Below are 13,259 nucleotides of genomic sequence, written 5' to 3'. Positions count from 1 at the left end.
AGCTCCTGCCTGCCTCTACCCCCCCACCCCGTAACCCCTCGCCGTGGAGGGAAGGTGCTCCAGCACAGGCTGCTCAGTGCAGCCCTTGTTTGCAGCAAAGTCCTCCCACAGCTTTGTATGTGGGAGTCTCTCGCCAGCCAGAGCCCTGGGGTGGGCAGGGGGATGGCAGGGGGGTGACAGCAGGCAGCCAGTGCCCCCCCAGGGTCACCCCCAGTGAAGGGAGCAGCTGTTGATCCGAGGGGATCAGTGGAAATCACTCCAGCAAGGAGCAACGGGCTGTGAGCGCCCACGGGCAGATGAGGGGTCAGGGGAGCTCGGGGTGCCAGGACCCAGCTGAGCATTGACCCCCACAAGTACCAACCCCACAGAGCACAGGTCCCTGGCTCCCGGGGAGGGGACAGAAAGGGGCAAAGGGTGAGCAAAGCCTCTGGAAACATGATGGGTGCAGAGCCTCGGGGTACTGAGCGGCTCCCAGGCCAGCACCCAGGGGACAGCCAGGATGGACATTTCACCGGGGGGGTCCCAGCACGGTGACAGCCAGTGGAAAAGTGCTGGGCTCAGAGGATTTCAAGCACTTTTCCACTCATTCCTTGTGTGAAGCAGGAACAGGGAGGGGGGGGCAGAGAGCAGGAAATCTCCCGGGGACGGCGGCGGCGAGGGCAGAGCAGAGCGGCCGGTCCCGCCCAGAGCCCGCGGGCACTCACACGCGCCGGGTTCCCCCATGCATGACCCCTTCACGGTCCTTTTGGGTCCCCCCGACACATCACCCCTCCAGGGCCCTTGCACACCCCCCTGACGTGTGACTCTCCCACATAGTTCTTGTGGGTTCCCCTCACGCGAGACCTCCCACGGTCCCTCTGAGTCCTCCCCAAGGCTGACCCCACCCATGGCCCTTTTGGGTCCCCCCGCGACCTCCCTGTCCTTGTGCCCCCCCGGCCGCGGAGCAGGACAGGGCGTCCTCTGGTGGCCCCGACACGCAACACCCCTCGCCAAATGAAAAGCCCCTGGAAAAGCCAAACCAAGGAAACGGCGTAAAAAAGGGACAAAAAACTACTCTGAATCCGTGGCAAAAGCACCTTCGCTCCAACTGAGCACCCCCGGTGGAAGGCGAACCCACGCACCCCCCGTGGACACATCCTGCACTCCCTGCCATGGCCATTCACTGCTGCTCTTTTCCAACAACCAAAATAAACACGGAGAAAAAAAGTTACAGTTTTCTTCCAGGTGTACAAATACAAAGACACTGTACTGGGGTATGTGTGTCACACACAGCTGCTCAGGGACTCCTGCTCTGCTAATGCATTATCCACAGCTCCTATTTTTACACTCCTGTGGAGGGAGAACAGGAGAAACCTGTGGTATTTTCACACGAAGCAGCTTCACCGGGGTGTCACCCCCTGGCAGAGCTGGCCCAGCCTGCACTGGCTGCCCTCGCCCGCCCTGGGGTGCCCCATTTATTTCTCTGTCTGGCTCCCCCAGTGCAGAACACTTGTTGGCTTTTTCCAATTCACAGCCATAGAAGCAGCATCCAGGTGCTGCCACTGCAGCCCTTCCAACCTCTGGGTACCCAGCAAACACCACAAGGAGCCCTAGGCCCATAGGACATCCCTGACACCCCTGCAAGTGATGAATCTGCAGCACAGAGAACCCAGAAAGTGCCTCTGCCCCATCTGCCTGGAGCTTCCAGGGCCCCAGGGATGCTCCAGTGCCAGCCTCAGCACTGAGCCTCACACCAGAGGGAAGTGGGAAAGCCAGCTCCAGCCGAGAGGAGGAGGATGGCTTCAATATCCTTGTTTAGGAGAGGAAAAAGGCACCCGAAATGGCAGCTGGAGCCATGTCACCAGCTGCACAAGTACAGCAGGAGGGATCTCACCAGCACTGAATTCCCTGGCTTCCAAGGGAGGAGGGTGAGAGGGAGGAAAAGAGAAGCTCAGAGACACACACAACAGCATCATTCATGGGAGCTGAGTTTCTGCAACAAGGGTCCTGTGTCTGGCCTGGAGCTCCGGGTAATTAAAACAGCAGCCACAGATCTCTGAGAAACAGCAGGAATTTATCCAAGGAATCCGGATTATGTGGCCACTGCTGAAGCAGGGCAGAAAGTCCCCAGCTGCTGGAAGGCAAAACGCTGGCGAGCGATGAGCAACCAGCTCCATGACCCAGCTGTTCCTGCCTCACCCACACATGCCAGAGCCTCCTCCTGCCACATCGTGGGGCTGGGGATTGGCCCTCCCTGCACACAGTCCCACCGAGGGCACAGGGAGGACCCTGGTCCCCAGCTCACATGTGGACTTTGCTGCAGCAGGCTGAGGTGATGACATCGTGCCTGCACTTGGGGGCACATGGGGGGAAAATGAGGGGCTCACAGCTGCTCCAGGGGCACGTGGCAAACCAAGCAGTCTGTGGTCCCAGAGATAACGGCGCTGGTTTGCAGCTCTAAGGACGGGGTTTTCCAATCTGGTCTGGCCTCGGAAGCATGCACAGGGTTTCCAATACAAGTGAAAAGAGACAGGATGCTGAGCAATCTCTTGAAAATCTTACCAGCACGGTTGTCTTCTGGGAGCGGCCATGGACCCTTCAGAAGACCCCCGGAGAGGATCCACGAGCTCCCTGTTCTCAAGTGGATCATCCCAAAACAACCTCCTGCCCTCTCTGTCCCCTGTCCCGTGGGGCCAACAGCCCCTGGCTACAGGTCGCCCCATGTGCCAGCACTGAGGGAGCAATGTCACTGCCACGAGTCCGGCAGAAGGAGCTCTGTGGAAAACTCCACTTTCCCCTTGCCTGCGGCAAACTGACCTGATCTCCTCATCCCTGAGGAAAAACCCCTGTCCACCCAGCATGTTTTGGGCCATTCCTGAAGGGATCATTTATCAGCGGGAGGAAAGAGTCCCCGACATGAGTCTTGGGGCAGGTATGAGATGGAATTCTTCACTGAGCACTGCAGCTGACAGAGCCCAGAGCCACAGTGTTTCCTCTTTCACACAACCCAAAAGAAATGGCTTTCAAGATGTTCCCCACACCCTGTTATCACAGGCATCTTTACAAGCCACATCAAGCCAAGTTTAGCACTGGAGTTCCAAATGAACAAAACCTCCTTGAGCATTTTCACAGCCTTGACAAGATGACTGATACAAACATCATCAAGACATGATCAAATACAAAATAATGTCCTTTCTTTGATGAAAAGTGGGGGTTCTTTTCACCTGACGGCCTCTTGGGCGGGTGATGTGCTTCACCAGTCGGTCCAGGACAGTTACCCCTTGGCTTTGGGAGTGGGATCACCCACATTCAGACACAGTGGGCAGCCTGGCACGGCCCAGAACAGAACACCACCAAAATCGCTCGGGTTTGGAAGGAAAGCAGAGCCTGAGCCCCTCAGCCGCGTCCCCTGCCCATGCCGTGCCCTTTGCATCCCCCCATGTTGATCCGCACCGAGCCCACCCCGCGCCAGTCCCGCAGCCCTTCCCCTCGCTGAGCAGCAAACGCGACCTCCTCCTCTCGCCGCAGCCCCGCACCGGGCTCGCCCCCCGCAGCCCCGAGCCCCGCACTCACCTGCCCGCCCGCGCCGTCCCGCCCCGCACGGAGCCGCGGCCGCGGCGCGGCGGAGCCGCAGCCCCAGGGAGCGCCCGGAGCCCCTGCGGGGCAACGCGGCCCCGACCCCGGCCCGGCCGCCCATCGCTCGGCTCCGGGCGGGAGCGGCGGCTCCTCCCCCGCCGGGATGCCCGGCCGGGACCGGGGCCGCTCGCGGGGAACGCCCGCGCCCCTTCCGCCCGCTCCCCCCGCGCCCCGCGGAGCCTCCCCGGCCGCGCCTCCGGCCGAGGCAGCCGCTCTGCCCGGGGGCCGCTCCCGCCGCCGCGTCCTGCAGCATCCCCGGGACCCCGCTCAGCCCCCGGCCCGGGGTCAGGCGTCACCAGGGGCCGAGGTCAAGGTGATGCTGAGCCACGGGTTCCACCTGCACCCTCCCAAAACTGAGTCACCCCCGCTCCGGCCCCACACCGCGCCTGGGCGCTCGCTCGCTGCCGCCTCCGCTCCCGGGGGCGGGCGGGTGTTCAAAGCCCTGCGGACACTCCGGGCAGGGCTCAGAGGCTCTTCATTAAGGGGAGAAGGAATTAACGTGATCAGACTGGCCTGCGAACACCTCTCACCGCTTTTTCCCCATTTGACCTCTCAGGCTTTGAAAACAAACGCCCGTGAGCATCGCATGGCCCCAAGAGGCTCCCACAGCCCCCTGCCTGCTCCTTTACACCACGTTCGCCCCAGAAGGACAGAGGGGCAATTTCGGACGCAGGAAACATTACCTTCCTGTGCATGTTTAAGGAGTTTGCACGACAAAGCTCCAACCAAAGCAAAACCATTGCCCAGCTGAACCTTTCTGCCAGTTTTCAGTGTCTTCTCTCATTATCATTTCAAGGAAGTGACCACACTTGGAACTTCTCTCTGAGCCCCTTCCATCTCATGCAAACCACCCCAAGGATGCAGCTAGAACTTTACAGTCGGTCTCAATCTCTCCTTGCTGACAAAGGAAACACTTGGCAACACCGCGGGCACCAGGTGGCCACAGGGGCCTTTTCCCAGCTCATTCCCTGCACTTCCCACCTGCCATGCAGCTCACCAACAGAGAAAAACCCTCTCTCTAACCCAGGCTCATCCTTTCTGGCCTTCAAAGAAGGATCCTGCTGTCTAGAGGGGGGGGTCTGTATTTTGTTACCTACAGGAAACAGGAAAATTTCCATCCCTGGAATTAAAGCTGCAGAAGGACGGAGCTAAGCTGGGGGAGGGTGCTCTGTCACTGCAGAAGTTGCCAGTGGGTCAGAACTACAGACATTTTATGGGCAGAGGGGCACAGGGATGAAAACTGGCCTCATTCGGGGGCTGGGGGGGCTCCAGCTTATGAAAAAGTTTCCCCACGATCATTTTTTGGAAAAGCAAAATGTGGCCAAGTTGGTTTTGATTTTCTTTTAAAGTGTTTTTTGTCATTTCCCATTTTCACTGGTTCCTCAGGAGCCAGGCACAGCAGCATGGGCACTCCACAGCTGCCTGACCCTTGGGGAGAGAGGTGGGAGAGGGCTGGGAGGAGGGACCAGCATCCTGCATGGTCTAAAGAACATAAAGGTGACACGGGAACAAACAAAACGTGTTTAAAATTGCTGTAGCCAAGGCACTAACAGGCATCCTCTGCATGCCCTGTCACTGCCCTGTGGGTTCCTCTTAATTATCCGAGGATGGAATTCTGTGCCTGGTTCCGTGGGCTCACATGGGATCCACCGTCCCTGCAAACCTCCTGCACCCATGACAAATATCCCAGAATGACCCACAGGGAAACGTGGGAGCCTGGCTGTGCCAGGGCACTAGCACCAGCCCAGGGCACTAGCACCAGCCCAGGGCACTAGCACCAGCCCATGTCCTAGGGCAATTTGACCAACAGGGATAAGTATGCATCAAAAGGCTCAGCAACTCCAAAATAGCCTCAGGGGTGCACTGATGAGCTGGAAAGGAAAGGCTGGAGATCATGTCTGGAGCCTCAGGACAGGCTGTCCCAGCTCCTGAGGAAACATCTGATGGAAGGGGCACAAACTGCTCTGGCAGGGTGAATTTTAGTGTATAAAGTCTGGTTTAGGAATTACCTCATTATTTTTTTGAAAAACTTTCTTACTGATAATAATCTCAAAGTAAGTGCACTGGCCAGGGAGGGATCCATTCCTGGTGAGGGGAGGGTGCAGGAGTAAGGCCACAGAGACTGTAAGTGAGAGAAGATGAGAGTATTTGAGGAACATCTCCTTTCCTTCATGAGGAATAGGCCAAGGAGTGGCAGAGCTCATCCCCGGGATGCGGAGCCAGGAGGGACCCAGCATTAGTTTGGGGTGGAGGTCAGTGTTTCAGTGTGAGTCACCAGCTGAGCCTGAGCCCAAGCCCGGGCAGGCAGGAAAGAGGAAGAGGAAGGAGCAGCAGCATAGAATCCCCTCATCACATGTCCCACCAAAACCACTAATAATCACATTCAGTTCAGCTTTTCTACTTCCCACCTCTCCAGCCCACACCCAAGCCTGTGACTGCTTTTTCCACCATGTAACAGCAGCAGTTTCTCAGCAAGTTCCAGAATTGCCCAGAACAGGTCCCTGCTGCCATGTCCAGCATCCCACCCAGCCCAAGAGTCCCCCCAGATCTCCCCGGCACCGACACCACAGACGGGGTGCAGCCCCAGTGCTGAGGGCAGTGGTGCAGCCCCTGCACACCCACCAGCCCTGGCACAGCCCCCTGCCAGCCCATGTCCCTTCCAACCCATCCCCTGAACACCCACCAGTCCTGGCACAGCCCCCTGCCTGCCCATGTCCCTTCCAACCCATCCTGGCAATGACAGAACCAGATCCCAGTCCCTGTTTTCTCCCCAAAACCCAGGGAATCAAACACATGGGCACAGGCCAGGAGAGGAACAGGGGCCTCGTGCTCAGGCCACAAACCCACCGAGCCAGCACAGGAGATTTGCATGTGAGGAGAGAAGAACAGCTCAGCTGTGACAACACATCAACAACAGCTAAATTTAGAGGGTTATTTTCAGCAATCCAGATGCTGGGTAAATACAACCTTATTATTTCATGCAGGGGCAAAAGTTCAGCCGAGTCCCTTGAGCTGCTTTTCCCCATTAGTTCACCACGACCAGCCAGAGGAGCCCACCCTGAAATGCTGCAATGTCACCACTGCCTGGCTGTGCTGCCAGGAGCCACCAGCTCCATCCCTGTCCCTTGGCAGCGAGAGGAGTCACTGCTCAGTGACATCTGCAGACCACCTCCCAATCCCTTTTGGAGGGTCCTGGTGCTGCTATTGGCAGGAATTTATTCTGAGGATGCAGTTTTCATGTGCATGGCCAGTCTGTGAGCCTTTCCTTTCTGCTCTTCCAGAACAATACATGGGAAGTGAATGCTGGAGAGGAAGCAGAGGGTTAGGAAATCCATGGAAACCTGACCCTGCTGGGACTGTGCAGGGGCACTGTGTCCCACCCAGCTGGGGGTGCTGCTGGAGGGGACCACAGGGTGGGCCAGAGGGGGTCCTGCCACAGGCAGGACAGTGGGAGGGACAGTAGGGATGGGCAGGTATCAGCTGGGGTGGTGTGAGTGTCATTGAGCCTTCACCAGGAAAGACCTGGATTCTACAGGCAGTTTTAACCAAGGGGAAAACACCTATAAATGTTCTTCCCCCCAAAATCTCAGTCACAATGTTATCCAGCCCTGCCCCTTCCTTTCCACAGGGCTCTTTAACCCTTTTTAAAAAGCTCTTGACATTCATGTTCCTAATCTCTGCCATGAAAGGGCCAGAGACCACCCAGGATACCTCTGGGGCTCCCTCACAAAGTACCTTTTGTTGCCCAGAGCTCTCCTATGCTCCCAGGCTCTCTCCAGCTGGGCTCAGAGCTCACCTAACCCTTACCTGGATGAAAACAAGAGGCCCCTGGGCATTGCCCTCCAATCAGGGAACTGGCTGGAGACCCCCTAGCACATCCCATGGGCTCCCTGTATGGCAGGTTTCCCTTTTCATGGCACCAAGGCTCTGGCCAACTGTGTGGGCAGCCACTCTCCTCCTGTCTCCGGAGCTGGAGCCGCCGTCCACAGGGCCTGTCCTGACCCCTGTACCAAAAGCAGCAGAGCCACCCTGGGCTCCAGGTTCCCCCACTTCCAGGGCTGTCAGAGCCAGTGCCCATGGGCTGCCTGTAGGATGGAATGGTTTGATTCTGGGGGTGTCACTGTGCAAAGACCCCCATGGCACTGACCAGTGGGATGACAAAAGGCGGGACCTCGACCCTCCTGCCCACAGCCCCATCTCCAACCCTGGTTCCCAGCCCTGCTGGCACACACCCCCTCCTTCTCCTCCTCCCACCAGCCTCCCCAGCACCCACGAGCCCCACAGGGTAGGGCAGCCCCAACCCCCAGCCTGTGCCCCCACCCTGGCAGAGGTTTGGTGGAGCTGCACACAATCCCCATGGATCAGCCTGGAGCTGCACCACGAGTCCCTCCTGCCCCACGGTCACACGTGAGACACCTCAGTCCCACAAAGCCAAGGGGCTCTGAGCCAGGGAGACCCTCCTTCCTGGGGCACAGCAGTGCCAAGGCTGTGAAGCTCCCGGTGAGTTTATCTGCAGAGCACAAAGCTGTTCACCACAAGGAGAGGAATCAAAAAGGAACCAAGGCCCTTTGGCAAATATATCCCTCTGAAAACAACAGTCTGGGGGCAAAATCACACTGCTGACAGATGAACCCACGAACCCAGCAAGGGGACTGTCCTCTTCCCATGACCCCTGCCCATCCCACAGCAACAATATTCCTGTCCCAAAAAACATTGCCGTAGCTTACCTGCATCTTTCTTATCTTCTAGAAATGTGAAACTCTGTGAAAAGAAAGAAAAAAAGAACAGAAATAATTTTGTTATAGATTTGATTCTCATACTCAAGGACTGCTATCCCTCATGTCTGGGCTCAGTCCCCCCTCCAGCCTCTCCTCTGCCCAGAGAGAAGCTGGGACCAGAAGGGCTGCTCTGGCTCTGAGGAGAAGCACAGTTCTGGCAAAGGCTTCTCCCCAGGGCATCACCCCCACTGGGTTTCAAACACCAGCACCACTCACAACCCTGAGTGCTGGGCAAACACAGTGTGCCCAGCACCACCCACCACCCCGGCTCCCAAGGAAAGCCAAGAGCAATGGGATTCACAGCAGTGGAGCCTCAGCAGCACTTAGGAGATGGTGGCAATTTGCAGAGGTGGAGCTGAGGGTCCCCCACACCCCGGTCCCGAGGCAAGCCCAGAGCCCGGGACCCCCCCAGCCCGCTCGGGGTGCAGATGAGCCCTGGAGCACTGCCACAGCCCTGCGGACGGGCCGGAGGGACCACAGGATCCCTGCAGGATCCCTGCAGGAATGCTGAGCGCTGCTGAGCCGGCCTTTCCCACGGACCCCCGGGACCCCTCTTCCTGCCGGGGCAGGAGGGCTGGGAATGACCCAGAAGAGATGGGTTTAACCATGTCCCTGCTGCTGGGCTTCCCTCAGCAGTGCCTGCCCAAGAGGTGCCATCAGTGGGGCTGGAGACATCACTGCGACCTCACAGAGAGCCCATGTCAGCAGGGGTGGGCACTGGGCTCCTCCAGCTCCTTTGGCATTGCCCAGTCTGTTCCCACACCTTCCTTTTCCCACGAAATCTTCCACCAGCCACGGCTCCACCTCATTTAACCTGGAAAGCTTTAATTCCACAGACAGAGCCCAGCACGTTTCTCCCTCTTCAAGAAATTCCTCGGCTGTTCGTGGTGAGCAGAGCAGCTGAGCAACACCAGCACGGAGGGAGAGGGGCCAGACTGAAGCAGAAGCCTCAGCCCCACACGAGGCCATCAGTGTGCACCAAGGGCACCCAGGAAGGTGGTGCCCTGGCCAGCTGGGCCACCAGACCCCACGTCGGGCTGAGGTGACACGCTGAATCCAGGGGTCTACCGGCTGCTTCCAACATCACTGAAGCCCCCAGGCACCGGAGCCAGCATGGGCTGGGCTGGAGGCCTTGGGATCTGCAGCTGGGCAAGGCGGATGCAGGAGCCAGTGTCCGTCTCTGTGCCACCACGAGTACGATGGCAATGCCAACACGCAGCAGGCAGGGACGAGCAGGGTTAACGAGGACAGCTGAGCTCTCTGGAGACAGCAGGGACAAGACAGCCACTAATATTACTAATGAATTTCACAAATGTCATTTTTAGACTCAACTATTTTAAGCATTGCCCTGAAAGCCCGGGGGACAGTGTGCATTCCACATCCATTTCACCGCAGCAGCTCCACTCGCCCGGCCCAGCCTGGTGTACAGCTCTGTCTGTAGAGAGATTTTATGCTTTTCCCAATCTGAAGCTCCCAAAATCCACACTAACCATATTTCTACAATCTTCCCAGCTCACCTCCCACCACACTGCGTGGGCTGGGACACAATAAACCAATACAGTGATCAGAGGCAGGCAGGGAGATTTGCTCTTTATTAAGGCGACAGATGACGAATTAAAGCCCAATGAAAAATCCCAGATGCCACGAGAGCCGCTGCCGCAGGAAATTAAAAACTGGGGGCCCCCGGCCTCGCTGCTCCTTTGTCATGTCGCTCACAGCCACCCCGGCCCTGCGGGTCGGCCAAGGCAGCCGCGCTCCCACAGCCGGGAGCAACCCGAGCCTCTGAGTTCGAAGGGGTGTCCTGGCCCAGCCACACCACCCGAGCATGGCAGGACCACCTCGGAGGGCCAAAAGCACACCCAGACACAGGCAGCCCCCGAGCCCACCGCCGCTGTCACCGGGCACAGCCCCCCGCCCACCCGGGGCTGCTGGTGCACGGACGGGGTGACCCAGTGACAGCAGCGGGCAAGCACAGGGACAGGGACCAGCACACCCACATGCGGCCCAGCCAAAATTAACCTCTCACGTGCACGTGGGGCACGGGCAAAACACCCCCCAGAGCAGACGCTGACACCGTGAGCAAACCGAGCGCCGCCGGCGACGCGTCCCCGTCGCCCCTTCCAGAGGCTTCTCCTGAAATTGGAGGGTGCCAGCGGCGGACACCACCGAGCAGCGGTCCCTTACCTTGGCTCTTTTGAAGCAAGACCAGAAAAAATCCAGCAATGGCATGATGGGCGGGCGAAGGGCTGGCAGAGCCCCCCTAGATCGCGGCGCTGCCCCCGGCGGCGGGGAGGGGCCCCCCCGGCACCCCCATGGCAGCGCCCGCGGCAGCGGAGCCGGGCAGAGCCCAGTGCGGGCAGGAGCGGCCGGCGGGCGGAGGGAGGAGGAGGAGGCAGCGGCGGAGGCGGGCCAGCATTCAAACCCTGCACCGTTATTCAGTTGGTTGTGAACAGGCTTGGACGCGATTGAAATTCCCTGAAGATTGCGAGTTTTAAACAGCTCCAGGCTTTCCTTCCTGCCTGGAACGCGCCGCCTGCTCCCATTCCCAGGCAGCGTGAAGGGGCGAGGGGAGAGAGACACTCTGGAATGGGAGAAAGGCACTTGGAGCTGTCAAAGGCACATGTAGGACCCTGAAAAATGGACGGTTCGGATTGTCACTCCAGTGCTGCCCAAGCTGACTGGCTCTCCCCTCCGAGGCACAAGGGATACCCAGCCATGGTGTCATCCCTGGATGTCCCCGCCACGGCTTCCCCCATGCTCAGGTGCTGCTGGCCCCGCTGCGGGCACAGGAGGCAGCCAGGCTCCCCTTGGGCACAGCTGGCAGCCAGGCTCACCATGGGCACCCACAGGCTCACCATGGGCACCCAGGCTCACCATGGGCACCCAGGCTCACCATGGGCACCCAGGCTCACCGTGCCGAGCACGGCGAGCACCCTCAGCACAGAGCAGGGGCACGCAGGGCCAGCCTGCAGGAGAGACCCCAGCAGGGGGAACAACACAGGGAAAACTACCCCGGGCCATCAAATATGACTGAGCCATTCACTCCAGCTATTCACAGCTCCTTATCTGCCTTCCACAAACATCATTTGTTCACAAAGGCCACAATTAAAGGTCCCTTCACGAGCATTTGTGCCAGCCCTCCGCTCACAGCCCAGGATCCCTCTTGCAGGCACAGCTCGGAATAAGCGAGGGCAAGCGGGTCTCCAGCGATGCCCGGGCTCAGTCCTACTCCCACAGGACCCTCGGTGGGTGCCACCCACACTGCACTGGCATCGGGCTTGCCCGTGGCATTGCTCCTGCCCACTGCCCATCCCAGGCTGGGGTCAGCTCCACATTCTGCAGGGATGGTGCTGCCCATGCCCAGCCTGGCACCCTGCACGGGGCCAACTCCCTGCAGGTGGGCACAGCTCTGCCATGGCCACAGCACAGCTCTGCCATGGCACCATCACAGCTCTGCCGCGGCACCATCACAGCTCTGCCGTGGCACCATCACAGCTCTGCCGTGGCACCATCACAGCTCCGCCACAGCCCTGGCAGCAGGTCACAGGCAGATGAGTCCCAGCACTGGCTCCAGCTGCCTCCTTCCATCTCCCCTCACTCATTCCTCAGCGGGCTCTGGCACCGCTCCCAGGCTTGGCACCAGCTGCAGCTCCTCACCCTGTCCCCCGTGTCACTGGTGTTCCTGGGCCAGCTCAGCGGGGCCGGGGGCACTGAAGCACAGCGCAAGCTTTGTATTAGTAGTCCCTTTTCTCCTCCTTTCAATGCCCAGGGCTGGGAAGGCAGTCTCACCTCTATGGCACGTGTCCCACCGCGGTCACCTTTCCATGCCCACTGCCAGACATCCCCACACATCTCACCAGGCACCACTGCCAGAGGGCTGAGCTGGCAGGGGACCACCACTGTGGCCAGGACATGGAAGGGCACTGCCACCATGATCCTGGGAAAGGCTCCACCATGTCCCAGGATCCCAGGATCCTGGGAAAGGCTCCACCATTGTCACTCGAGGCAGCCCCAGGAGGCTGTTCAATACTTCTGTAGGTTTTGCCCCCAGAGCAGGGCATTTGGGCTTGGGCTGGGGCTGAAGGTAGCTCTTCCAGGAGGGACTGTCCCTGCAGGGAGGGTGGCACTGCCAGGCTCTGTGGCACGGGGCTCCTCTTCCTATCAGGGGCTCACCTGCCAGCACCGTGCTCTGCTTGGCAGGCAGGATGGACACATGCCTGCTCCAGAGAGCACAGGCAGCACATGGGGGAACAAGAGAGACATCCGTCCGTGCATCCATCCATCCACAAAGTCATCAGGACAGGCCGGTGGAGGTGGCTCTGTCCTGCCTAAACCAGCCAAGCCCTTACAGACAGGGGGGCAGCCCCACAGCTTCAACTGTGACCCTGCCAGGACCCAGAGAAGCCCCTGCCAGCCCCCCCTGCCCCCCGACAGCCCCCGTGTCACTGCTCACCCCGGCCGCGTCGGGTCCTTCTCCCGCTTCCTCCAAAAGCCAAAAAAGCCAAGTTAGCACAAATAGAAGCAGTCTGTCTCCTTCCCAGGCCTGGGAGACAAACCACAGCGGCTTCTGCATACTTGAGTAGCCTCTTCCTACCCAGTCATCCCAAAAGCATTCCAGTAATGTTACATCTTGGATCCTTCCTCATTGTACCAGGACACTATCCTTGGCAGGAATAGCTCCCAGGGACTGGATCCATGGGGAAGTGGCAGGAACTGTGCACACCAAATGGGTATTTCTGCCAAGTGGTGCTGGGACACAGACCCCACTGCTGCATTTGGCTCTTCCCAGAATTCCTAATGTACCCACTCCACAGCCAACTGCAGGAAAAGCGAAAGCAATGTCCACTCATTCTATGTATGTATCTA

At 59.1% G+C, this 13,259-nt stretch overlaps 1 protein-coding gene across 3 annotated transcripts in view; it reads right to left on the bottom strand.

The window, feature by feature from the left end:
• Window positions 1-1,229: 1,229 nt before the first annotated feature.
• Window positions 1,230-13,259, bottom strand: part of LOC113971113 — an 18,100-nt gene continuing 6,070 nt past the window's right edge. Inside the window, exons 1-4 of one of the 3 annotated variants that reach the window (XR_003535439.1) lie at window positions 8,999-9,053; window positions 8,343-8,376; window positions 7,423-7,700; window positions 6,566-6,918 (exon numbers count right to left, since the gene is read on the bottom strand). Coding sequence is in view for 2 of the 3 variants with exons in the window: in XM_027690699.1 (XP_027546500.1) it covers window positions 7,462-7,700; window positions 8,343-8,376 (273 nt within the window). In the remaining variant the exon portion in view is untranslated. Of the gene's footprint in view, window positions 1,330-6,565; window positions 6,919-7,422; window positions 7,701-8,342; window positions 8,377-8,998; window positions 9,054-13,259 lie in introns of those variants that run through there. The other 2 variants (XM_027690699.1, XM_027690700.1) reach the window with 2 other exon arrangements.

This window comes from Neopelma chrysocephalum, unplaced genomic scaffold (assembly GCF_003984885.1).
Source record: "Neopelma chrysocephalum unplaced genomic scaffold, ASM398488v2 Primary Assembly neopelma1_81, whole genome shotgun sequence".
Taxonomy (NCBI): domain Eukaryota; kingdom Metazoa; phylum Chordata; class Aves; order Passeriformes; family Pipridae; genus Neopelma; species Neopelma chrysocephalum.
This window is presented reverse-complemented; position numbering and strand designations above follow the sequence as displayed.